General features: G+C 39.9%; 1 protein-coding gene across 2 annotated transcripts; it reads right to left on the minus strand.

Moving 5' to 3' along the window:
- Window positions 1-48: 48 nt before the first annotated feature.
- LOC6568460 (steroid receptor seven-up, isoforms B/C) lies at window positions 49-27,348 on the minus strand. 2 transcript variants are annotated; one of them, XM_001994538.3, is made up of 5 exons: window positions 26,115-27,348; window positions 14,730-14,879; window positions 8,512-9,063; window positions 386-543; window positions 49-165 (listed from the first exon to the last, which is right to left on the minus strand). In XM_001994538.3, the coding sequence occupies exons 1-5, from the start codon at window positions 26,764-26,766 to the stop codon at window positions 49-51; spliced, it is 1,629 nt and encodes a 542-aa protein (XP_001994574.1). In that variant the 5' UTR covers window positions 26,767-27,348. The 2 variants fall into 2 exon arrangements, with proteins under 2 accessions (XP_001994574.1, XP_032596463.1); XM_032740572.2 differs by lacking the exons at window positions 49-165; window positions 386-543 and having other exon boundaries at window positions 7,588-9,063; window positions 26,115-26,933.

Consider the following 27,348-nt stretch of genomic DNA (forward strand, 5'->3'; position numbering starts at 1 on the left):
AGCTGCGGCTGATGATCAAGTTGTTGTCAATTGGCGCCACATTGTGTGTCACATCGAAGGCAGATAGGGCCAAGAGAAACTGTTGCCGCTCAGCAACATGTCGCGTATCAGCGTTTCGATGGGCGTTTTTCCGACTAGACGCACAAAAAACAATTGCTCAATGACCTGGCGATTAGAAAAAAGAATAGTTGATGGAAACAATTAACAAAAGAATTATTTAAAATGGATTATAAGTCAGGAATGTCAGGATGTTAAGAATATCTCGCTTGAAATTAAGAATTATTTTTCCAAATGGCAGCATGTGGTATAAATTTGGCAAATAAAGTCAGAAGCCAAATTTGAAAATCTAAAGAGTTGCTTCAGTTCTATAAAAGATTTAACTTACTTGTGAGGAAACGGTACGCAAGGATGGCAATCTCAGCAGCAGTTTGCCAAATCTCGTGGGCTGATTGGGATACTGTGTTCGACAATATTCTTCCAGGGCGCACTGGGACTTCTCTTGCAGGGTTTCAATGTGTTGCACATCTGACAGACCACAGGCATCTATAAATATTCCAAGCAAATACAATATTTAATGCAATGATCAAACTGAAAATCCGGATGCAAATGGGTTTCATGTAGTTTGCAGTTCACCTGACGCTGACATACATTTACTTGACGCTAGAGATACGTATCCAGCGAATGGGCTTCCAGCGCTCACGTCAAATGTAACTCAACATAAATAGCAGCCACGCCCACACACAACAGTAACAACAACAATATATAGAAAATGGCACATGATGAAATTGCTGCGGAATTGCGTCACTCGCATGATTTATGCCCAATTGTAGCTACAGACTCGGACTTATGAACAGACAGCGCTAAGACAAGAGGCCGTTTAATTAAATTTCCGAAAATTAAACTAAGCGGCAACGCCCTCGAACACAAAAGCTATAAGCCGAGGGTGGGAGCAGTGGGCTATTACACTCAGAAAAAATTTGCCTGGTTTTATTTCGCCACCAAATGCAGTTCATCGAACATATCAGAAAGTTCTTCTAAAAATTCGCTTTAGTCACTATGACAATTATCCTATTTAAATTACAAGGAAGATTTCTCAAAAACTTTTCAGAATATAAATATAAATAACAAATAATATATATATGTGATTATCGAGTAATGGCAAATGCATTTACCTATTTATGAAAATCAATTTTCATGTTTCGAAAGCATTTTTTTCGCCGAGTGTATGCCTTATGCTATTGACCAGTCGTTAAATTCGAAAACATTGCGCATCCGCAGCGTGTGCCGTCAAGTGTTAATTGCCAGCCACAAAAGTTAGCTTATCAATATTTTTCAAGTGTGTGTAAATGTTGTAAAACAGCAACAAATTGTGTATACACGACTTATGCATTTGCATATACATATATATTTATGCGTATATGTATATTCAAATATATATTTGCCGTGTGTACTGGTCATATTTGCTGGGGCTCGCCTATTTGAAATTCAAATTAGACATCAGTACTTGTAAATTTGCATGGCTTTAGCGCATTTTCAATAGCTGTCAAGAATGCCGTGCCGAAATGCCATATAATTTGAGAATTATTTTTGGTTTCTATTTACTTAATTACCCAGTACACGAGGCGAGCAAAAAGACGTTACGCTTTCAGTGCCAAAAGCGCAAAAAGTATCTTGCAAAAAAAAAAAATGTATCTTTTGCACATTACGCAAAATTTACAAGTGGCATTTATAACATTTTGCAGCTGCTTGACTGCCTAATGAATTGACCATTTTGGCGGCTTTGTGGCCAATCTGATGGCATCGTTGGGTGTCCAACTCCAAGACAGAATAGCAGTCCGAGTTCGCGTAGTCAACGTATCTGATTGCGGAGTGAACGCGAATTTGATTGCATTGCCAAATGCCAGCATTGGGACGTAATGTGTCGTTTTAATGTCTCGTATTTCAGTATTTTACGCTAAGCTCTTGAATTTCATTATGCCTTCGGACTGCAGCTCTATTGGCTTAGCTGTCTTTAGCTGCACGCAAGTGGCCAACTGTCAATTGTAAGCCAATTCACTGGAATATGATGCAAAATGAATTGCCAAAAGGTTCATTAGAGTTAACCCGCCTTTCAAAGCAACTTACAGCTAACGCACTCTGATTTGTATAAGCAGCTCATTAAGGCCATAAGTCAACGCAAAGCAAAAATTGTTCAATCCAAAAAATATCATATTTTCAAATATTGTTTTTTTTTTCCTTGTGAAACTTCTGTATATTTAAATATAGTATAAATATATCGTTCTGTTCGAGTAAAGACTGCATTTTATATGAACATTTTTAGGTGTTTTAATAACCATTTACTAACTAGAATTTCCGCTATAACTTATTTGATTTTCTTTTCACGATATAAATATATATGTACGTAACTTATTTCTAACTATTAATTAAAATCTAAACGATAACAAATGATGTACGCATAATATTTGATTGTGTATTCAAAACTACATAATTTAGATTTAGATTTAAAATTTAATTGAATTGCTTACAAGTTAAAGTTAAAGATAAATTATGTAAACAATTTATGAGTAAAGTGCACAAAAAACCCATGCAAAAATTCCCGTGATATATTTACATTATTTGTGCAAACTTGCCGTCAATTGCTAAGTGAATTGTCAATCTTAAATATGCCGAACAACTGAATAAATAAAAGTAAAGAATGAATATTGCTAAGTGAATTGTCAATCTTAAATATGCCGGAAAACTGAATAAATAAAAGTAAATATTGAATACAGTTTTAAAAGCGAATATATTAAATTGCAGTTAATCAGCTGATTTTCAAGTGAAAGCTTCGCCATATATAAATAAGAAAAAATGAATGGTTATCACTTGGTCAAGGAAACTATATTTATAAATCTCTCCACACCTCTTGATACCTTATGGCCAAATGCTGACACTTAGTTTATTTCATGCTACAAGTTCAGGTGGCCAACAAAATAAACAAACCATAAAAATAAAACGGCAATCACAAAACTCAACGTTTCCATCGAAGTTTGAAAGAGCCGCCCCCACACAATGCGCGTAAATCAAGATAAATGATTTGTCGCCAAAGGCAACAGAAATTCAATTAACCATTATTAACCATTTCATTTCATAAGCAACCAATAACAACAACAATCCGGCAATAATCGTGAAGCCCACAGAAAGATACAAATTAGATTTGGTCAGTTAAAATGAAAAGCTGAGCGAATCACTTCACTTGGCCATGGTCATAATTGTCAATTGACTTTGGCCAATAGCTTTGATGATCCTTAGCAACTTGGCCCGAGTCCCAACTTCCAGTGCCCATGGCCCATGTTCAGAAAACAAAATAAAACGAGTTGAGAGGACATGGGAAGAGGAAAAAGCAAGAAAAATTGTGCCACAATTCGAATCAATAAGCCAAGTAAAAATTTTATTTTCATTGAAATGCAGAAGACGTCGACGACGACCAAGTGAAAGAAATTCCAGTTTGTGGATTTGGCCAAAAGAAATGCAGCTTGGAGCCCCGAGCTGTGAGCTGCGAGTAGAGCACTGCAGCTTTCTCGGGCGTTTGCGACTGGCTATATAACTATGGCTTTAACTTGGCTTTGATTTTGTTTTTTTTTTGGTTTTTTTTTTGGGCTTCTTAACTGTTTCGGGCTGACTTCGATTTTGGTTTGCTGTTGTTGTTTTTGGATCTCTGGCTGGCTCCTTTTGCGCAGTTACTAACTCAGCGCAGAGATCGTGACCGCGTGTTTTAAATGCATAATGACCGTAAAGTAGTTGATGTAACTACGTAACCGAATTGTGCTGCCAATAACAACAAAAACATCAACTACAACAACATGCATATCGAAAAAGGAGCACATTTTTTTGGTCACACAGGAACGTGGCACAGGCTCCGCCCCCGCCCCCATATTCGCCACAACTAAGCTGACTCTGACCATAGTAAAGGTTAAGCTGTTTAACCAAAAATTATGAATTGCTGCATTATATTTTATTATATAGTTTTTATGGGCAGCAACTAGTACGTTGCTGTTGACGGCGACTGCTTCGTGGTCTGCCCTGGCAAACAGTTATAACTTTATTTAGTTTTAATAAGCATTAGTAAAAATGCCTGCAGATATTGTTCAGGCCTTCGGGTGGGGGTCATGTGAGGTCAACTATGAACTTATAATCGAGCGGCATTTTTAAGACTTGTTCCAGAAATTCAACACAAAAACTACAGGTATTTGCTGGGTGACAACGGACTGACTCAGTTAGGGGAAGGAAATGTATGGACCATGTAAATAGGTCAAAAGTAAAGTAGAAATATGTCTGAAAAATGTTTATACTATTTTATGTGGGGCTTTAATACATAACTTTGTTTCATCACAATGAAATATATATATTTTAATTTATATTAGGATAAGAAATAAATAGTTTGAAATCAAATAGATATTGACTAATTAAAATGGTCATATCGAAGTTGATTAAATATAATTATTTGTAATAGATAGATAGATTCAAATAGATATACATATTATTTAATTGCGTGTATTTGCAATTTATTTAATTTAATATTGAAGATAAGGTTTCCTTGCTTTTGCCGCACATATTTCATGCAATTGTGATTGGTTGAATCTTGTGTCAGAGTTTAAATGATTAAACATTTAAGAGTTGCCAGCATCATATCGTATTATATCATTGAGGGGGGTGAGGAAGAAAAGAAAACGCGCCCAGAAATGATTCTAATCAAAGAGGTCTGTTCGAAACTGTTAATTACAAGGCACAAAGGCACGTCTGTGGCAATTTTCCGAAAGTAGCGCAGGCGATCAATGAGCACCCACAAAACGATTTGGGCATCAGTAAAAACTAGACTCAACCAACAGCCAACACACAAAGGTTGACTGGGAGTCAGAGGCAAAGTAGAGGTAGCATCGATGCCAAAGCCAAAGCAAAAACCAACACAAAATGTTGGTCAAAAAGTGTGGCCAAGACATGAAAGCTACAACTCTTAACAACTGCAACAAACGACAGCAATCAGGCAGTAGTGGAGTGGAGTCCACGAGGGGAGACAGAGACGCAAACGCAGACGCAGACGCGGAGGCTAACTCAGACGAGGCCACAACCAGATTGGAAGATGCACCACAGCGGCATTGCAGACATGTCGTCAACGTGCCGCCGCCTGGGTTTCGAGGCAGCAGGCAGAAGATCTACTAAGTCTATACCCGGTATTTTACAACCGCGATCGTGTCTATCACAAGGGGGCGATGTGCAAGAGGGGCTAGCTAACTGAGAGACGCTATTGCGATTGATCGGCTGCAGTTTATGGACTCATGCAGCCAATTCAAATGCAATTGCGCTGCGCAAGAGTCGAGAGTCGAGAGTCGAGAGTCGCAGTCGAAGCACAGGCAACACGAACTCGCGACGCCCCCTCACAATAGACCTAAAAACCCCAGCCCAAAAGCCCAAACCCAAACCCAAACCCGAAACGTATCCGCCGCGCAGCTATCGACACACACAGCGTTTTGGAAATTGGAAAATTATTTTCATTGCTGCGGCTAAGGCTGAGGCTGGACTTGGGGCTGTGAGTTGGCCAGAGAGCAACCGTTGCGGCTTGCGACTTGTAAGTAAGCGACATAAACGAGTGTTGTATTAATGTTCATAATGTGGTATCTCGACGTCAATAAACGTCGCCAGCTCCTAAGGGGGGGTGCTGGATGTCCAGGGTGGAAGGGGAGGGATAGTCAGTGTCGCAAATCGAGGACAGCGGCGTCTTGCGCTTGGCACAGCTGCTTGACATGACCAGGCAACGGTTTGACAACCGAACGGACTAAGCAACACACATGGAAGGGGCGAGGGGGGGATATATAGACAGTTGAACGCTTCGCTGCATTTTTTGGCCACTGTAAATGGACAATGGGCAGATAAACGGCGTGTGCAGACAAAGCAATAGCTGTGAAATATTTGTTTGTTAAGTATCAAGAGCCTAAAACTACACACAGAGAAAAATATTTGAATTAAACATAAGATGCTCACTAAAAATCTGGTGAACTTCAATGAGCCTTTTTTATGTACTGCCAATGAAATTCCACTGATGACATTTATTATAGCATTTTTGTGATATATTTATGTACTGATCACTAAAAGTATCTTATTTATATGCTAATAAACCTTATTTTTTGTTGTGTTATTAAATGCAGTAAATTTAAATAATAAATAAAGTATTTTTAATTTTGTAAACAATATTATTTTGCATACAAATATCGGTTTTTTTTTTATTTCAGGCATGAAATTAAACATAAAATAAGTAAGAAATAAAGATTAAATAAAATAAACGAGCATTTAAAGCAAGCCATGTGCCATTTCAGTTTTTATAGTTGAATATTTATGAATTTGTCCAAATGATATTTATAAAATGTGTGTTAGATATGTGTTAGACGTGTCTTTGTTTGTGTGTGTGTGTGTGCGACCAAGTTGTTCCCAAGAATGTCCAGAATGTGTGCCAAAATGTTGTATGAAGCTGCTTTTGTTTAGGTGTATGTGTGTGTGTCTTTCTTTTTGCTTTGTTTTAAAAATAAAAATTAACAATTAGTAAAAAATAAATTAAGTGCAGTTGAGAAAGTTATGAATGTATTTGCCTCTTGAAAACAGATGCATTCATAACTTTCTACTAGGTTGCAACAAAAATGCATATGGATTGGACATTATATCTATTTTTATAATATCCCATTCATAGGCATTTTCCATATTGCTAGAGACCTCAATCAGTAAGTTGTTAAGGAGTCTCAATATTCATCATTTTAAGGTTTCAAGCAATCAAATATGTTTTTTGATTTTATTTTGATGCAAAATTCTGTAGAATTACAAAATTGTTGATCAGATCATTTTAAATTACTATGAATTTCATTTCTTTCAGTGAATTTAAAACAAGCTAATCATAAATAAATATACAAAAATATAATTAAAAAATAATAAAAACAATTTCAATGTTTTTAATTTTCTCAGATTACTTCGAAAATACAAAAACAGAGAAATTCTAAAAAATGTAGAAGATGTATTTTTTTTTAAATATCAAATCAATAATTTTTAGTTAATTAAAATATAATATTTTTTGCACTATTTTTCAACTCTGGAATACTAAAAACTATTAGTATCTTTTCCAACGTGGAATTTTAAATTCTCAACATTGATATATTTAGTAAACAAACAAAATTAGTAACCAAACATAAATAGTTGTTAGTAGTAAGCAAAATAAAAACAAAATTAATAAATAGAAAATAAAAACAATAACTTTTAAAAACAGTTGCTTAAAATTAGTCAACAAGCTTATAAAATTAGTAACAAATGGGATAAGTAAAAACACAAGTTAGGATTAATTTTTTGTTTAACAGCAACAACAGTGTATATTCTTAAGTCTTCTTCTTCTTCTCGAAGCCTCTCTTTGTCTCTTTCTCTCTTCGCTTCTCTCTTTCGATCTTTTTGGTCATATTTTTTGGAACAGTTTCTAAGCTAAATTACGACTTAAATAAATAAGACTTAGTGTAAGGCAATAAATACATAAGCAATAGGCACTAAAATTTAACTTTACAATAGATACATAATTAAGTACTTCATAGATACATAGTTGATGATACAGATACGGCTAACTAGACTAACTGACTAACTCGATTTAATGGGGGCGCTACAATTGCCATCTACTGCCCGCCAGGCTGTACGGCGAGTATCTATAGCTGGGACTACCGAAGCTACCGGCGCTACTAGCTGAGTGGGCAGCCGCTGCAGCCGCTGCCGCCGCATGACTGACACCAAACGGTGTGCTGTGATGGAACATATCAAAGGCCGCGCCGTAGGCGCTGCGAGGCGGCGTCTGATAGAACATGGCTGGCGTCTGATATGCTCCAGCCAGCTGAGAGCTGCCCGTTGCTGTCGCAGTTGTTGTTGTGCTCAACGTGGCGATGGCGGCGGTTGTTGCGGCCACCGTGCTCAGCGGTGACGCGGTGGAATTTATAGAGGACGAACCGCTTTGGGATTGTGTGGGCAGCGAGGCACCCAAGCCACTGCTATTATTGTGACTGCTGCTGCTCTCATTGCCATTGGAGCTGGCATAGAGTGCTGCAAGCAGATCGACCTCAACAGTGTTGGACTTGGCGCAGCTGCTGAAAGCGCTGCTGGCGGAGGGCACAACGGGCACAGTGGCAGCAACACCAGCAATTGGCTTAGACTCCAACTGCTGATGCTGTTGTTGCTGCTGTTGTTGTTGTTGCTCCGCCTGCTGCACTGCAGCCTCAACGCCCGCCACGCTCTTCATGAAGGTGGCCAAATGCAGTGGCGCCTGCTGCAGCTGTGACTCAAACTCATGGCGATTCAGCTCATCGAGATGATCACGCACCACAGCAAGCACATCATCGTTGCTGCAGTTAGCCGGCAAACCTGCAGACTCCGCGCCAGATGCCACACGCTTGCCGAGAAGCGCTGAAACTTTGGTTAGCAGTGCGGGCACATCCTTGTAGAGGATGTCCAGCAACTTACCGGTGGTAAACAGCACAATTGCCTTGAGGCAGGAGTACTCGGCAGAATCAACATGCAGCGCCTTCAGCTTCTCCACCTGCTCCTGGAAGATGCGTATGTGATCCATGAATGCCACCACACGGTCCGCTGCCATTGGGGAGGCATGCAGTCCAGCGGCCGCCAGCAGCGGCGCCACATGCAGTGGCATCGAACATTGACTGGCATTCAGCACAAAGAGCTCAGACCAGACGAGTCGCAACAGCGCCACCTGATCGGTCACTTGCAGCTCCGGAAAGAAGGGTATATTCTTGGCCCATTCGACGGCAGAGAAGAGGAGACGGGCGGCCAGCTCGCAGATGTTGTCAATGCCCATAATGTTATTTGGCTGCAGACACTGGCCGTAGCGGGATGTGGGATATGGTTCGGCGCGCAGCAGCAGCGAGATGTAGGAACTGAGGTACGAGTGGCCATTGAAGCCTGCCACGCCCATCGGATCGCCGTTGGCCAACTGATATTGGCCATGTATTCCAGACAGACCCGGTTGTGTGGGCGGCACGCGGCCTCGTTGAACAGCTGCAACGAGAGAGAGAGAAAGAGAGAGAGAGAGAGACAGAGTTAGTATATATTTTGAATTATTTTTATTTTGTTCTTTTTGCTTAAGTTTAAATATATTTATTGTTTCGATGAGCCGCATGAGATTAGTATTTGAATCTGTAGCTGCATCTGCATCTGTAGCTAGAGTAATTCAATATGTGTGCTCTTTTGTGCGCCTTATTTTGACCGCGACATCACACGCCGCACAATGTTGCCCCATTCAACGTTTGTTGGCAAAGCTGCCACAACGCACAATGCCTATCAGGCACCTCAAATCTGAACGCACTCTTCTCCATTCGCTCCTCTTTTGTTCGCAGCGAGTACGACAACGTCATAAGATACTTTTCTGCTTTCGACCTGGACCTGGGCTACCCCTAAACCCCTTTTTTCATTTCTGTACTTTTTTTTTGTCGTCCAGTTTCAATCTCGTGAGCACTGGCAACCCCTGTTGTTGCCACAACTGCTTATATATGCAAATTCAACTAAATACTTTCAACGCATCTTCAAGATACCAGATACAAGCACGTGTGTGCCATTGTGTGTGTGTGTGTGTGTGTGTATCTTTTGCGCACAGTCCGAGAATTAAATGAGAAATCTTCTACAGCTACAGCTGCTCAAACTACACAGCACCAATTTTGGATTTGCTAAATTAAACAAAGTGTATACAATTTATACTTATGCTTAAAAAACTGCATTTCATTTCAAATAAAATTATGCACTTAGAATTGATTGACAAGAAGTTAAATTGAAACGCAGAATACACTTGAAAGTTTAAGTTTTTTAAGCATAGTATTGAAGATAGCCGACAGCTGAATACTTTCAAATTGAATTCACAATTGATTCAAAGACATCAGCCTTGAAATGATTTAATAATACAAGTCTTGAAGAAGCATAAGAAAATACATTTGTTGCAAGTTTTAATCAGCAAACGAAGAGCGCACCAAATAGCTAAAGAACTAAATCCTTGTATGTGCTGAGTTGATATTTAGACTTACATAAAGGCTGCGCCCCAGCGAATCCTGTCAGCACAAAGAGAGACAGGTTATGAAAGAGAAAGAGAGATAGAGAGTGAGAGATTACTTATGGCTGAGTACAAACGAACACAAAAGCTGCGCTTTGGGTGTGCTCAAAGGCTCTCTCTGAATTCAAAGTGCATTCCTTGTCTTTGAACTTTGACTAGCAATTCCCTCAAATTAGTAATACTTTAGACATACACCTGCATAGTCTGCAAGTCTGCAAAAGGCTTGGCTCGGCTCGGCTCGGCCGTAAAACGCATTTGATACAAATATTTTTTTTTGTTTTGAGTACAATGGAGTACATGGCGCGTTGGGTACTTGAGCTGATATCAAATGTGGGTTAGCAAAGGTTTTTACACCTCAAATATGAGAGGTACACACCTAGACCGAGTCATATGCACCACACCTAACCCCACTCGAGAGTCAGAGTAACAGGCTGAATTCCAAATAATCGAAACAACAAAATCGTAAAACATTGCCAAAGGCACTAAAAAGCAAATAAAGCTAAACACGATTACTGATCAGACCAAGTGTTGGTCTCAGCCATTGTTTTAGACACAACACACACACACACACACACACACACACACACACATACAGTTGGACAGGCAAAAGTAACGTCTTTTGTTGAAGCGAAAAGCGAAAGCATTTTTGGTCTACTCGCACAATGCAGACAAAAATCCTAAGAGTTTTCGATAGGACGACAACAACAACAACAACAGCAACAAAACTGTGTTTGTTTATTGCTTTACCCAAGCAATTAAGTTGCCGGGGGTTGCAGAACCGGAACTCCCAGACTTGACCAATGTCCAGCGACGGGGCGACACAATTATTTATACAATACATTTGCGTAATTTGCGCAGGCAAACGCTTGATCCTCAACACAAAAATATTCCAAAACTGATCTATGCAGGCAACCGAAGACGCTGCAAACCGGTTAGCTCTCGCTCTCCTTCCCTCTTGCTTTCCCTCTCTCTCTCTCTTTCTGTCTCCCTTTCTCTCTCCCTGTCCCTCTCCTATTGCGCTTGTGTTTTGTCCAGTTTCTGAGCATGGGCTTATTTATGCGCCTGGGAAAATATATTCGACACTGACCACAGCTCAAAACTTGCCAGACTGACCACAAAAACTAACTCGCAACTGCAACGCAGATCAACTCCAACAACTTTAACCGATAACATCAGTCAACAACAACCACTACAACAACAACAACGACAAGATGATGTGAAAGAGGTAGAAGAAGCATAACTCTGCCACATTTGCTGATTGCTTAATGAATGAGAAGCTGTGGGCCAGCAGCACGTGCTCAAGCCTTGAATGTGCTTTTGTTTTTCTGGTGTTTCTGTCCCAAGTTTCGCACTTATGCAATCGATAAACGATATACAAAGTCATCGAGTCGCACATGTCAAGCCGCTCACTTGAGAGCGTGCCCAAGTGGCCCACAGCTAATTGTGGCCAAGTGGATTAACACACGCTTCAGTTCCGCCCAAAAGGGATTGGTGTTAACATATATATATATATATATATATATATGGAAATGCAATTTCCGGCCGAGCGTTCAAAGAGCCTTCAACTTGCCATGCCATTTGCACGATTAAATATTTGCCTTGCTTTTAATGTACTTGAGAAGTTGTTGTTGTGATTGTTGAGTTAAAATTTCCATTGTTAATTATAATGCATATGTGAGCTTATATAAGATGGTTGCTGAAGCTTCCATTGAAGCTTCTGAATTCAATTAAGTAAGTAAAAAAGTGTATTTTGCTTGAATTTGTATATGTATAGCTAGAATATATATCAGCTGATCGGCTGTAGCCCAATTTTATTTCCATACTTCATTTAAAGAGCCTTGCAATCTATGTTTATATGCAATTGAATTTTCTGAATTATTTGAAATGATCTTTATTTTTGTTTTATTTTTTAATTTTGATGATATTTCCATCTGCAGAGTATTACTAACAACCCCCTTCAACCAACTGATTTTATAGTTTTCTGACCCGTTTCAAGTTGAATTTTATAGCTAACATTTTTTCCTAACAAAATACCTTTATAATCTAAAGTAATTTTTGGTGGCTCATCCCTTAGCTGTGTTGTGAAAACGAGTTTCTGCAAAACAGTTGTCCAGTTCGCTGACCCAACCCACCTCACTCCATCCATCCATCCATCCATCTATCCATCCATCCATCCATCCCACCCCGTCCAATTGACATTGCAGTTTAATTAGAGCGACCTCCGTGCCTTGATTTTGTACGGATTTTCAGGTTTTTTCAGCGACCGAACCCGTAGAGTTTCTTGACCAGGTCTTGCGAGGCATAACCTCTGTGCCACTTTTATGCTAAGTATCGCCCAAAAAGCAAAAAAAAAAAAATGAAAACAAAAAATGACGCAGAAAAAGGGAATAAAATTCTATGCAGAAAAGACATTTTCTCACGATTTCTCAGCGCTGATATAGGTATTGTGGTATTGTGAACTAGTTTTACGCAGAACTTGTACATTAGGAAATGCGATGGGGAGGGGCGCTGGGGCAAAGGTGTTGAACTCTTTTGAGTTTTATGAAGTTGACAAGTTGTCAGCCACTGTGGCAGCTACAGGTAATCACATATTTAATGACCAAACAGGTAACCAAAAAAAAAAAAAAAACAATATATATAAAGATTCAAAGCTTGGGTTGACAGTGTGTCATTAGCTAAAAACAACATATTGTACTTGGCCTAGGCAAATTTGTATATATTTTCATATTTTTGCGCAATACTCTAGAGCTATGTCGCTTAAATCAATATTTAGATACATTTAATTACAATGCGGCTATAGCTGCATTTTAATTGCATCGTTCTTAACCTAAATCGCAGACACAACAAACATCTGCTGCGGCTGCTGCTGCTGTTCATGTTGTTGTTGTTGTTTGGGGTAGGGGGTTATTAGCATTTTGCGAAAAAACCTGTCAATATTAGTGCAAATAATAACAGCTTTGTCCGGCAGCTCGACGAGTACCTCTTTCTCGCTCTCTCTCTTGCACACTGTCGCTGTCTCGGTCCCTCTTTCATTCTGTTGATCAGACAGACGTTAATTGTTAATGCCAACAACTGCAACTAACCAACCAGTCAAGCAGTCACCCAACCAGTCATTCATTTAGTCAGTCAGTCAGTCAGTCAGTCAGTCAAGTCAAGTCAGTCATTGATCGATTCACAGTGGCGTCTGTCAATTTGTCGTTGTTTGCCAATTTGTGGACAAAACATTTGACCCAACTATGCCAAATATTTGCAAGCGAAACATGTTGCATGCTGACTTTGATTAAGTCTGTGCCTGCACTGTCCGACTACAATGCATGGTATAGTTTTCATGCAAGTCACTTCCTGCCCACCGAAACAAATATGGCATTTAGCTGTCTGGTTTCAGCGGTTAACCCATAATTTTCGGACAGTGTATGAAGCTTGATTAAATCGAATTACATTTAATAAATCATTGCTGGCAACGGCAACATGCTTCAAGCGCCACAATAATACAAGTGTTGATATACAAATTACAATATTGAGCTAATTCCTAATGCTCAACTAATCAAGTATTCAGTATTTTCAACTATACGAGCATTCGAGTACTCATACTTGTACAATATTAATTTTTTTTCTTAATTAATAACCAACGAGCGAACAAGTTTGCATTTGATCTTTAGGGTCAATATGCTGTACTCAATGCCTAATTGTTTTTGTATACCCTATAACTATAAAATGTGCATATGGGTATTATACGATTTTGCAAAAATTATATGAGATAACATACAATACCTGATTGTAAAGGGTATGTGCTAGTCGACCCCTTTAGATTTTTTACTCTAGCTCAGTGTCTGGTTAAGTAGCTTTATGGGCTCGTTTTTCGCGTTGCTTAGTAACTTGGCTAAATGTCATGCGTAGAGCTTAATTTTTAATGGTTTGCGTCAAGGAATGGGTATCTTATTAGCTGCCTATTAAATTTTATAATGCCTACTTATTAAGTTATTTGGGGGACTGACAGCGAGTATTGCGAGTTGTGTTCTAAAAGTTTCAGTTGTTAATTGTGTTATGCAAAGGGTTTGCACTATTAGCAATTGTATATCTTTTTTTGTAAGTATTAACTTATTAAGAAGCGACCTTTTAAGATAGACAAAAGCATCAGTTTATCATCATCAAGTAGCACTTGCTTGGTGGTGCCACATTCTTTTCATTGCCGGCCACTTGGCACCGTCCAAATAGCTGAACCAGTAGCCAAGTAGAGCCGTAGAGCAGCTAAAGAGCAGCCCACACTTGTCAATTGTGTTGTGTGCACATTCCTAGCGTGTGACATTTAGTTGTCCCATTTATTGGACCAAATGTAACCCAAATTCGCTAGAAAAATCACATGTTATTTCTCTATAGACTTATATTTGTTGTGGTTGTTGCAATTGTCGTGTGCTACTTCCGTTTTGTCATTGTTTTTGCTTTACTTTCTTGTTTCGTTTTCTTTTCGCCTTGGTCTCTGCGCATTTAATTTATTTATGTATTTGCCTCACTGTTTGACTTTTAATTGACCCACACCCAGTGCGAAAAATTTCGAATTTCATTGTATTTGATATATGCTAACAGTTCGTGGCAACGGGGAAATCGGTGGGGACAAGAGACTTACCTTCGCGTCGCATGCCCATCTTGAGGCACTTTTTCAAACGGCAATATTGGCATTGATTGCGATGATGTTGATCTATGGGACAGTTTCTGCTGCCCCGACACGAATATGTCAGGTTGCGTCGCACGGAGCGCTTGAAGAACGATTTGCAGCCTGAAAAGCAAACGCCAAAAATTTTATGGTTAATAAATGGAAGAAATAAATATTTGAATATATGTAAAGAGTCAATTTTAAAAGGGCAACTTAAGAGAGTGAAATACCTATTTATTAAATATTGTTTTTAATACCTAACAAAACAGTAGTAAGTAAATATAAAGCTGAGTGTTTATAATAACATTAATCGCCGCAAATGATGCACATCTATTTGTAGCTGCACATAAGTACAAATATATGTATCGTCAACTTAAACCTTAAAAAAAAAAAAAAAAAAAAAAACTCGAGACTTAGTTGCACCTTCAAATGCTTTGCAGCAAGTAAAACAAATTCCATGGCACTTGGATCAAACAAAAACCAAAAAAAAAAAAAAAAACAAAAAACAAATCGAAAAAAAGGGAACAAAAAATTGTTACCACTTGTAAAGCAAAGTACCAAAGCGCAGAACATGCCACCAAATGCGGCAAGTTGCGCTTCACTTCATGACACTCGCAGTTGTTTGTCCTAGTCCTAGTTGTTATTCCTGAGATACTACATACATCCAAAAATCCCCCATCCCCTATGGCTCTATGCCCCTGTGCCCCCACTCCTGCCTGGCTGTTGTTCCCTATGTCAATGGTCATGTTACACGTTTCATGGCTTAACGCCTTCCATAAAATTACCTTTAATGGCTTTCAATTAACAAAGTGTATCTCTGGGCACGATGATACGACGGACTTGAACGCCAGCAAGCTCTTTAAGTTTTAGTAACAGAGCGACTGCTGTTGAATACAACTTCTTTCTTCTTTTTTTCTTCTTGGTTTTGGCTCCACGAATTTACTGTTAAGTCTGTAGACAAGCCAAGTTACTGACTGGTTGTTGTTGTTGTGGACAGCCATTAAGCACTCACTGATAGAGTTGGCCAGGCGAGCCTGGCGCGTTGCTTACAAGCTCCAAATGCAATTTGATGTCGCCATGCAGCAGAACATGTGTATCAATTGCGTTGCACCCAGCCCTCCCCACCCCTACCGTCCCCTCTCCATCCTATCCCTACCATCGCATTCATCTGTCTATCTGCATGAGTCCAGTGGCTGTTGTTGTTGTGCCATTTTATTTTTATTTTTTTTGGTTTTGGTTTTGGTTTTAGCGGGGGCCACGCTTTGGGCCATGCCACACAAAATTTCTCACAATAACTCAAAAAACAATGGCATATGCTCATAAAATTCGTTTTAAGCTGTAAAATCATCATCAAACAAAATATGTAAGCATACACAGCACCAGGCTACAGTCGCCATAGTCGCTGTCTCCTCTGCAGCTAGCTATGCCGATCAGTGCTATAAAAGATTTTCAATGCGCACTCCTGCCCAGCCAGTCAGTGTGTGGAGCATGGGGGGGCAAGCTGACAGGGGACTGACTGCGTTGCGATCGTGTGCACCAAAACGTGGCCGGGCTCTGTGAATTTCAAGCGGTGAGTTTAAGTCGATCAACTAATGCGCTACATCCTTAAACTAGGCAGAGAGTGACAGAAGCTAAGCATTAAGTGAAATGTTGAGGAAAACTGGATTCAGATCACTGCGATTTATATGCAATAACAAAAATCTCAGACTGCTTTAGATTAGACGGTTTATCGTCTTATGCACTTAGAAAATGAAAATACAAATAGATAGATTAAAAACAATAAATTTCAAAATTAAAAAACCTATCGTTTTCATCAATTGATGTGTGCCTGGTAAATATTATTTAATGAGCAGAAGCTTTCCTAGTGGTGAAGATCAAATTATACGTAATTAAAATTGCAAGTAAGACATATCTTTAAATTCAATAAAAGATGAGAAAGTGGTAAAATCTTTAACATACACAACTGAAGCTAAAACCGAATATTGAATTAAAACTCACAATAATCAGATCTAATTAAAATTTAGTATATATCGAAATCCTTAAAGGGCTAGACGAACTGCCCAAAAGCCGCTTTCAAGCTATGAATCAGCTACTTTGCGGACTTGTGGACTTTTCTAATATGAAAGCTAAGAATTGGGAGAAGCAGGGCATGCTACAATGTCGAAACTGCCAAGTCGACTGCCAAAAGTTGGCCTCACACGCCGCGCTAGACAAGCCCAAGAGATGCAACTAAAAGGCATCTAGGAAATATACACATACAGCACACACTTAAGCTTTTACACCATATGATCTACGAATAACGATATTGTACCAAGTCACGATTTCTGCACAAGACGTACCGTTGCCTGTGCCTCTATTCCACTCAGGGTTTGCTGCTCCTGCTGTTGTTATTGTTGCTGTTGTGCACTGAGGGACAGTTGGGACAGCTGGACAGCTGCAAAGGCCTGGTCGTGGTACCTACGGCTTTTCAAAACTGAAAAAGAAAAGGAGCGCTGCAAAGCGGCAGGGGAAATCGCTGCCCATATGCGCCTATCGCAGCTTTATCTGGAGCTCCGACGACGGCGATGCGAACTGCGCTGCTCCGTGTCGTTATTGATGAAGATACGAGGCAGAAGCATTCAACTATGAGCCAGCAGAGAGAGGGGAACTGCTTCGAGAGGGTGGGGCATTTTAGTGAGTTCAGCATTGGCATTGGCATATCATGTTATATCAATAACCGAAAAAGGGTGGAGCGAAAGATGCCCAAACGCAGATACAGATGCAGCTTCAGATGAAGATATAGATGGATGCAGCTACAATATAGCTAGTGCAGGCACAAGGTGCGAGCACCACAAAGTCAAAGTCAAACCCACCCCACCACACTAAACCACCACTACTCCACCCAAGAAGCCCTAAAGTAGTCGTGTTGTCATGGCCTTGCTATGGCTTCAAAATGTATCTGGTAAGTACGAGACAGTTTAGCCATAAGCACACTTTTGCGGTAGTTTCAATTACGCTTGCGCTCAATTGCAAGCCAATAGGGGAAATGTTAACAGGGGGGAGGGAGGGGAAGTGTTGGGGCTTGGAGCTTGCGTGTGCTACGCGCCATAAAGCGTTCAATACAGTTAGAAGTTCCAAGAACTACAGCTAAGCTCAAGCGTTCGTTCTATTAATTGAACTTCCTGAAATGTGTGCACGATATCAACGCACACACACACACACACACACACACACACACACACACATATATATATATACAAATTACCCAGAAGCACCCGCCCCACTTACCCCGCTGCCCTAGCATAACCATGGCCATGAGCTCCACAAACGAAAGTGCAGCACAGCGCAAGAGACTTTTGCCGCTTGGCCGCATCAATTTGAAGCGTGAAATTAGTTTGGGCCAAAGCGAATGAGTGCATTCATAGCAGTATCTATGAGTTACTCATTGAGCACTCTATAAACTCTTTCTTTAAAATTAACCAATACTCTCTCGGCCAATATGCCAATTTGGCTCGTTTTTCATTTTTTTTATATTTTTTTTGTGTTTGATTTTTCGGCCAATTGCGATTTCTTGCAGTTCGGTCAATGCACCGTTGCACAAGATGTGTAACACAAAGTCAATAGCAGAGACCAGACTACGCCCCATTGTCGGCTCATTTTCTAATTATTAATACACACACACACACACACACTCACACACACACCCTAAATACACAGGCAGAGAGCCGTCATTAAGTCGCAATAATTAAATGTTAAGCGCACATGTGCAGGCAGCTAGTTCAAGTAATTAGCACAGCGCCTCAAGACACCAAAACCAGAGATGAGCGCGTGTCGTGACACGAGCAATCAAAATAATTATCTCAAATTATTTATGTGCACTTGAGTGATTTTTCTATATATGTATTTTAATATTTGATTTTGTATATCTAATATGTAACTTATCAAGTTGCCACAAATATGTTAAATTTAATAATTATTTCAAATAACAATATTTGAATGCTAACGCGAGAGAGTTGTAGTGCAAACGTCGACACGCGCCCATCTCTGCAAAAGATAGAAGACTTGGCAACTGAGATTGAGGCGGCGGCAAAGCCAAAAGCGCAGCAAAAGCTAGACAAAGTATCTGGAGTAAAACCAAAACATAATTGCAGGCCCAGACACGAACCGCAAAATGTTTTAACTTGCATGCACTTCGAGTATCTACAAAATGCGCTGATTATGAACGCGCTTGAACTTCAGTGCGCTGCATGAGGCGGAAGCCCAACTGCAATTGCCGATTGCAATTGTTGCTGGTTGCTGGTTGCTGTTTGCTGTTGCTGGTGCAGTTGCAGTTGCAGGTGCCCCAGCTGATTACTGGGTAACTGGCATAACAGCAGGCAACGCCATTTGGAGTTGACATTGCTATAAAGCAGCAGGGTTTACAACTCGATATAGGTCAATGGTATAGATACTTGTGAGAAGCATCGTGTATCAGATGCAACTGTGCAAGAAAGCTTCTCAGCTGTGGCAAATTTAAGAACTTTCCAGTTAATGAAATTGTTGCCAGTCTGAGCGAATCGTTAATTGGCTGTGTTGAATTGAACCACGCTGCTGTTCGAGCTGTTTGGCTGGCATTGTGAAGATACTTTTTCAGATTTTTGATTTGAAATTGTTTGAATTTTGCTGTTGCTTGGAACACTAAAAACGTACTTAGGGAAACTGCAAAAGGCCTTCAACTAGTTGTTCACTCTATGCGCTTACTCATTTCATTGAAACTCGTTTTTGGTTAAACCCGCAATCCCTTCAATAACTGCATCCCACACAGCCTGGCCCATATGCCACCGTATGCAGAGCAATCTACAGAGTAATTCGCACGTTGCACAGACACAACAAACTCAACAAAAAAAAAGCAACAAAAAAAAAACAAGAAAACGAAAAACAAAACAACATTAACAACAACAAGAGCAACTTCAACAACAATATGCCGACTGGAGCTCGGCGAAAATAAAGATAAGCGATTTAGCTTTGATTTAACTGATGCTATGTGAAGTTATGCAGCCGAAACTCTATGCGAAGTTTCCAGTTGCTCAGTTGCTCAGTTGCCCTGTTGCCCAGTTGCTCAGTTGCCCAGTTGCTCAGTTGCCCAGTTGCTCAGTTGGCCAGAGCTAAGCCCAAACCAAACCCAAACCCAAACCCAAACCCAGTTCAAGTCCAAGCTGCGGTCATGTACTTGGGGTCTGTTTGCTGCTTGTTGCCCAGCGACACATGGCGATAAGAAAGGTTATTGCTGCGGTGCTGTTGCACTATTAAAGAGACCACTCCGCAGCGCTGCGGGGCATGTCGTCATGAGACTCAAGCTCAAGCTCAGGCTGTGCTCTCTCTCGCGAATGTTGCAAGTGCAACAGCCAGGCACCGCAGCATGAGAAAGAGAGATGCCATACAAAAAACGTGCAGCAGGCAAAAGTTGTACACTAAATAGAAGAAAAATCAAACAAGTTGCAAATGAATATTATCGACTAAACCATACACTAATCCCAAGTAGATGGAGTATTTTAATACATTTCTTTAAGGTAGACTATAAAATATATATTTCTTAATTTGTTATTAATTAAGAAGATTGCATAAATTTAAAAGAGTGATATTTGTAAGGGTCTCATTAATATATTTATAATGTATACCAAATTGCAGCTTTCCCTTCAAACTGAAAACTATTACACTCGTTGTACCCTTCGTGATCAGGGTATAATAAATTTTTGGGCAGCGAGTCAAAGGGATTGCGGGGACTCTGCTGCAGCTGATCGATTAGCCAAGTTAGCTGAAAACGAAAATTGCGCATGAAGTGGCAACAACTGTGTCTGAGCCCTTGTGTGTTGCACGTTGCACGTTGCTGCGGTTGCGGCTGCAGCTTAACATAATTAATTAAACCGTTACATTATAAAGCGGATCAAGTCGCTCAGTAGTTCACGATTTTTGCCCGCTTGTCGATGATGCCGTCGGGGAGGGGGTAATGGAGAATTGGGGGATTTTTACGAAATCGCATCGTGTCAGGATGCATTTTTTGCGCCTCATTTGGCATAGACGAGGCACAGTTCAAGCTGAAGCTCCAAGTTGCAAGCTGGAATCGCAACTGCAACTTTGGCAACAGCAGCATTATTGGCTTTAACTGTGGCTTCTAAGTACAACGATTTGTACTACAAGTCAGCGCTTAATGATTACAATGTCTTTCCTCATTCCTCTTGTTGTTTTATATTGTTGCTGTTTATTTTGTCTGGGCCAAAATCTGTACAATTAAGTTTCGTATTCAGCGGCATTGCATTCTTTTTTTCTTCGTTTTTGTTGTTGTATTTTAATGAAGGGCTTGCGATGGCGCTGGCGCTTGTGCCAAATAATTTATATCCCAGACCAGCTCATTAATGTTGACAAGGCAAGCAGTGAGGCAATCCATAGTTGCCACAACTCGATCAGGCAAAAAAGTAAACATAAATATTATTCTTTTCTCCCCCTTTTTTTTTTCATTTTTTTGGTAGCTACCTCACAATTTTATTGCCACAATTTGCCAAAATGAATATTGCTGCTATAAGTTAACCGAAATTCGTTTTGGTATTCCTCATGCATATGTGCCCGAGAGAGGGGTGATTGTAAATCATGTGTTTGTGCATGTGCCAAATCGTACGGAAGTTATAAATGTTAATCATAAAGCGATTTATGCTCAAATAATAAATGATATTGAGTTTTAAGTCGAAAACAATGTTAAATGCAAATTTAATACAAGCCAGAAATTTATTAAGCTTTTCGTTACTAATTAATAAGTAAAATACGTTTTGCAGCGGGCGTCGCAGCCACGCCTTAACGCCCCACAAAAAAAAAAAAAACCAAAAAAAACTGCATAAGGCTGCAACGTCATAAATTGCACCACGAAAAACAGATCTGAAAAATGCGCAGTGGGCGTTTGTAATTTTTTTTTTTTTTTTGCAATCGTATTTACTTTGTTGTTGTTACTTATTTATTTTTTTTATTTGGTGTGTGTTTTATTAAAATTTTTTTTTTATTTTTTGGGCCTCGAGTAGACAGCTAATTGATTTATGTGCGCCTTTTGTTAAAGCTCAGCGAATCTGTCTACCCATTGGAATTTTCAAATAATTTATTAAAGAGTCTCCGATCTGTAAAAGTGCAATGGCAAAAGCAAACGGAAAATATTTATATTGGAAAGCTCAAAGTGAAAAGCAAACAGATTCTATAAATAATATATAGAATTTCGTAGCTTTGCAAGATCGGAGTGGATTATTAAACCTCAAATATTCATGCTTGCTGAGTTTGAGTGCAATTTACGATTATTTTGTGCACTGAAGATCGCTATATTTGAATACATCATAATGAAGTGAATTAAAAAGCCACACATGTTGCTCAGCAAATGTCTTCAAAAGGAAATCCAAAAGCAAAAAAAAAAAAAAAAAAGAAGAGATACAAGACAATGATGAGTATGGACAAGCTTGAAGCAACTTGTGACATTGTCAACATCAAAAAATTGTTTTTTTTTTTTTGTTTGGATTTAGTTTTTTTTCATCGGTTTTTTTTTTGTTTTTGGGCTTGCTGCTGTTGCTTGACCATTGTGTGGTTCCGCATATGAATTCTTGGTTTTTGGGTTGCGCTTTAATTGCGGGAACGTGGGAAATAATTTAAATGAGCTTACATGAAACTTCCTTTTGCTTTTGCTCGTATGCTCGTATGCACTGTGCAAAATGTTAATGCGTTTGCGACGGCCTACTACATCAAGTTGACAAAGTATCTTCGAGATACATTCGCACAGCGAATGCGTGCTGCTTGCACTTAATAATTAGACTTGATATGTTTCTTCTTTTGTTGTTGTTGTTGTTCTTGTTGTATCAAGCGCCAGGCGAGGCATGCATTAGTTATTATTTTACTTAGTTTTCTGCATTTTTTATAAAACTTTTCTTTTGCTCTTGCAGTTAATGTTTATGTGGCACTAAATTAATTGCATGGCTGCTACTTATATTTGTGTTGCAATTTTTCATGAAATTTATTTGTCGTACTCATGTGGGGCAGCAGATAAATCAAGTTAATTATATTTTGACATGGGCGCTAAGATACATTTTCTTGCCATAAATAATCGCAACACAAATTTGCAATTCAAAGGTGTTTAAGGAATATCCAACAAGTTCCAAGAACAACTGCACAACACAATCGAAATTATGTACGTGAAAAAAAATGAAAAAAATATATGATGAGCGTTAATACTGAGTAAAAACCTCAAGTATTGCCTACTAATAGCTATGACAAATGGCTAAATTAATAGGCGAGTTATCTGGTTGGCTGTGGCCTGTTCCTGTTGCTTTTGTTGGCTAGGCTTGGCACATTACAGGCATGCACTCATCATTAATATTATCAGTGCGCTTTATCGGCGAACATTTTTCAGGCAGCAGCAGCCGCTTGAACCGTGACTTTTGGCAAAGGTTATGTGGCAAGACTCGCGAGTATTTTCCTGGTTGTGTAAACTTGCAAAATTATAAGTGGTACCTGATATCTGTCAGTACCTAATTTCACCTACAAGTGTGGCCCAAAAAAAAATAAAACCAAAAAAAAAAAAGGAACAGCTGTGTACGGAATCAAACAAGTTGCTACTACAAAGAACTGCTGAACTGGCAAGGGGCGAGGAGTAAGATGCTCGGACTCAGGAACAGGCAACACGCATAAGCTACAATTAATCTTACAGCTACGAATGCGAGAGGACGCTTGGCGGAGTGGGGTGTCTTTTTGGAATAAATTTCACATACTGCGCCCTGGACAGACAGCGCCGACAGCGCAGACAGCACAGAGGGACTGAGAGACAGACAGAGAGACAGACAGACAGAGAGACAGTCAGGCGGACAGACAGACAAGTGAGACAGCAACGGCGCAAAACGAGTTGTGGCAACTATATGCAAGTACGTGGTAACTCAGCTTGGAAGTGAATCAGCTGAAAGGACGCACATTATGGCATATTGGTGGAAAGCGATCATCAAAAAAACAAAAAAAAATGAAAAGAAAAAAAACTGGCAATGATATGCTCCTAAGCGTTGAGCGTTTTCTATTCGCTTTACTATTTAGTTTGAAATACATTTTCTGCATTTATTTTTTTTTGTTGCTTTTTTTTTGTTGTGTTCGTCCATGCTTCAACTTGAGACTTGCGACTCAAGATGCAAGAGCCGCGACTCGAGACTGAGTACATAGAACAAAATAGATTGCAATCGTGGCAACATCATCAGCCGCCGCTGCCCCCAAAAGATACACAACTGCAACAGTCACAGGTACACGTGTATCTGTGTGCATCACATGCATGGGCAAGCGGGTGGCGAGTTGCAGAAAACACCTTCAGAATGCAGCGAGGCGGTCACCGAGCCACATATTTTGATTGTGGTTCTTATTCGTCTGGCAGTCTGTTGTTGTTATTGTTGCTGCGCATGCGTACAAAATGCTGGGTGATTAATAATGATAAAAGCGCCCACAATGTTGCAATGCGAACAGTGACTCAAGATACTTAAATATATCTGCCAAGGATTGCTTTCTACTATTCAAAAGAAAAACACTAGAGAGACTTTAGCCTGAAGAGTGCCTAAGATATAAATTGGATTTTTTTCACATATAATGAGTTTATCCCTAAATATATTCAAGTCTTAAGGTAATCAAAGAAGTTTACAGTTTAATATAATAAAATTCTAATTTTCCTTTATCCAAAAAATAAAGTGATTCAATTCATTCAAAATTATTAAGTTTTTGAGTTATAAGGAAATTAGAAAAATAAAACAATTTAGATGTATAATTTCCCAGCAAAAAAATCAGAAACAAATGAACAATAAATCGAATTGAATATTGAATTAAATGATCAACTTTGCAAACAGTTTTTATTGCAACTCACACCACTGTTCAACATATCTACGCGTTGCAGCTGTAATTTCTCTCTGACTAAGAGTTGCACATTTGAAGAGATACGAATATGACAAGTTAAACTTTGCGTTCTACTAAATGCCAGCGCTGCGTGCAGCGTTAATCTAAGCTCATGAATGCAGATTTCTCCAACATAGCCCTGCCCGCCCTCCCCTGCTGTCTGCTCTCTTGGCCAGGTCTAAGACAATAAAAAGGCGGGCGATTCATTTAGCGGCCGTAGCCGCACAATTTGCATGTTTGCACAACAATTGTTTGGCTTAGTACAAAAGCACATCGTATTTCATATAGATAATAATAATTTTTTTTCTTCATATTTCTACTCTTTTATCTGGCGATAAGCGAGTTAAGACGTTGCGGGTGCGTGCGACGGGATCGCTTGGAGCAATTGCGGGAGTTGTAACAGCATTTTGACCAGAACTGGCTGGCAAAAGTATCTCTGAGGCGAACTTTTTAAGATTTTTCGAGAAATTCTGTTGTATTTCTTGCAAAATTAACTAAGATATAAAAGTGCGCGAAAGATGCGAAGATATAAAAGTATTTGATGCAGATTTGAAATGGTGAAATCGCGAATTTTGTTCTGCCAGAGTGCAAGTACAGTAGTAATTGCCTAATGCTGAGGTTGGTGTTGCTGTTGATACTTGAGAATCGTATATGAAATGTCATTTGAAAATCTCAATCAAATACAAGAATATCTGCACTTGATTTCGACTTGCGAGTGTGCAACTATTGCAACAGAAAAGATGAAGTATCTGTAAAATATATAAATAGCTGAACAAATAAATCCGAGTGCTGCAAATAAAGTCGAAGACATGTTATATATCGTGTGTGATCTGTCTAATAGAGGATATTTGATATTGATTGATCTATGAACAACTAAAAGACTATCTAAAGTTTGACTATAAAAGCAGCAATTGTATTTTTAGCTACAGTAGATATTGGCTATGCAACTCATTTGGATCACAGAGATAAAAATGTGGTAGTTGAAAAGATAATCACGTTCAAGATCTAATTTAAAATCCTTTTAGAAAACATACTGATGATCCATTCCTTCGCCCAAATAGACTGATGCACAGTTGCACTCTTGTTGTATCCACTGTGTGTTGTGGGAAATAGTTAGCAATGTAGCTGAAGTTGCTGTCAGCATTTACACACCCTTCCCCTTCCCCTGCCTGCACCTATTTGCAACCATTCACACACACACACATATACACGCACACCCACTTTAGACAAGTTTTACGATACATCACCGAATTTTATTGCCAACTCATCAAACTGCCATAATTCAACGTATCTGTCAAGATCAGCACGCTTTTGAGTGCCAGTTTCTGAGTTGCAGGCAACAAAACTATTTTGAAGTTTAGATTTCTGTTTGGTCATCATTTGCAGATATCAAGCACAAAAAAAAAAAACAAAAAAGCACGCGAAGATTTGCTTACTCCCTTTTTGTGTGTTACTCACCTTCACAGGTAAATTGACCGTAGTGTTTGCCGGAGCTCTTGTCGCCGCAGACGACGCACTCGATGCTCTGTTTGGAATCGATCTGGGATCCACTGTTGCTGCTCTGCGAATGCGAACTGTTTGCCTGGGAGCTGGGCGTGGTGCTGCCACCACCACCACCACCACCACCGCCGCCGCCGCCGCCGCAGCTGGACGACTGTGAGCCCTTGATGATGGGCACCAGATCCGGGCCATGACCGGACTGAGCGGCGCTTGTGTGATGTGCGGAAGTGGAGCCGCCGTTGGCGCTGGGCAAACTGGACAGATCCTCCTTGATGACGTGATGTGCGCTTTGGTTGAGGTTTGCCGTCGAGGCGCTCAGGCCGGACAGATCCTGTTTGATGCCCACCGACTGTTGGCTGGCCACGCTGCTGGGTGTGGTGCCACCGCCACCACCGCCGCCGCCGCCACCGCTGCTGTTGGTGCCCGCGAGGGAGCCGGGTCCGGCTGAGGCATGCAGATGGCCGCCCAGATTGGGATCGTGCCAGGCGCTGTGCGGCGGCACGCCCAACGTCATGGAGCGCGAGAGGCCCAGATCGAAGGCGGACAGCTCGGCGCCGGACTGCGGCCGCGGATTGAAGAAGCCGGGAGCGGTGGACGGTGAGGCGCACATGACGCCGCCACCGTACACGCTCAGCGAATTGTGCGTAATAATTTTGGCGGCCGGATCGGAACACGTGGAATAACCGCTGGAATACACTTTGCACGGGAACGGAATAAGTCACCAAAGAACGGTTTCAACAATTTTTCTTTTCTTTTTTTATTCCCCAAAAATATGTATTTTTTCCGTTACACTTTTTTTGCCAAGTATTTTGAAATATTTTGATTATTTGGGATTTTTCTTTGCAATAATTATAATTAAATTGAATTTATAATTATTTTATTTTTATTCTGCACATTTTACACAGCACGTAAAACACTTTTGTAGTTTTTATATATTTTTGATTATTAAATATTTTTTTAAATTTCATTCGTTGCGTTTTTATTTTTCTTCTTGTAATTGCATTTTTTTTTTTTTATTTGCACTCACACGAATTAATTTTGAGACTTGTGGAAAATTTCTTAGCTCGCCTTTGCATGCACTTTGTTTGAAAATGTGATATAAAAATTCAGAAAAATTTTTCTATCTTGTGTGGAAAAAGCGCGTCATGCGAGCAGCGAAATCTCAGCTGTTCTCGTAAGGCCTTTTAGAGCC

This window comes from Drosophila grimshawi, unplaced genomic scaffold, assembly GCF_018153295.1.
Source record: "Drosophila grimshawi isolate 15287-2541.00 unplaced genomic scaffold, ASM1815329v1 contig_311, whole genome shotgun sequence".
Classification (NCBI taxonomy): Eukaryota; Metazoa; Arthropoda; class Insecta; order Diptera; family Drosophilidae; genus Drosophila; species Drosophila grimshawi.

Coding starts and splice junctions, on each gene's coding strand:
- LOC6568460 (XM_032740572.2), bottom strand. CDS start 26,766: ATGTGCGCCTCACCGTCCACCGCTCCCGGCTTCTTCAATCCGCGGCCG. Junction 14,880..26,114: donor CGGTCAATTTACCTGTGAAG/GTGAGTAACACA, acceptor TTTGCTTTTCAG/GCTGCAAATCGTTCTTCAAG. Junction 9,064..14,729: donor GATGGGCATGCGACGCGAAG/GTAAGTCTCTTG, acceptor CTCTCGTTGCAG/CTGTTCAACGAGGCCGCGTG.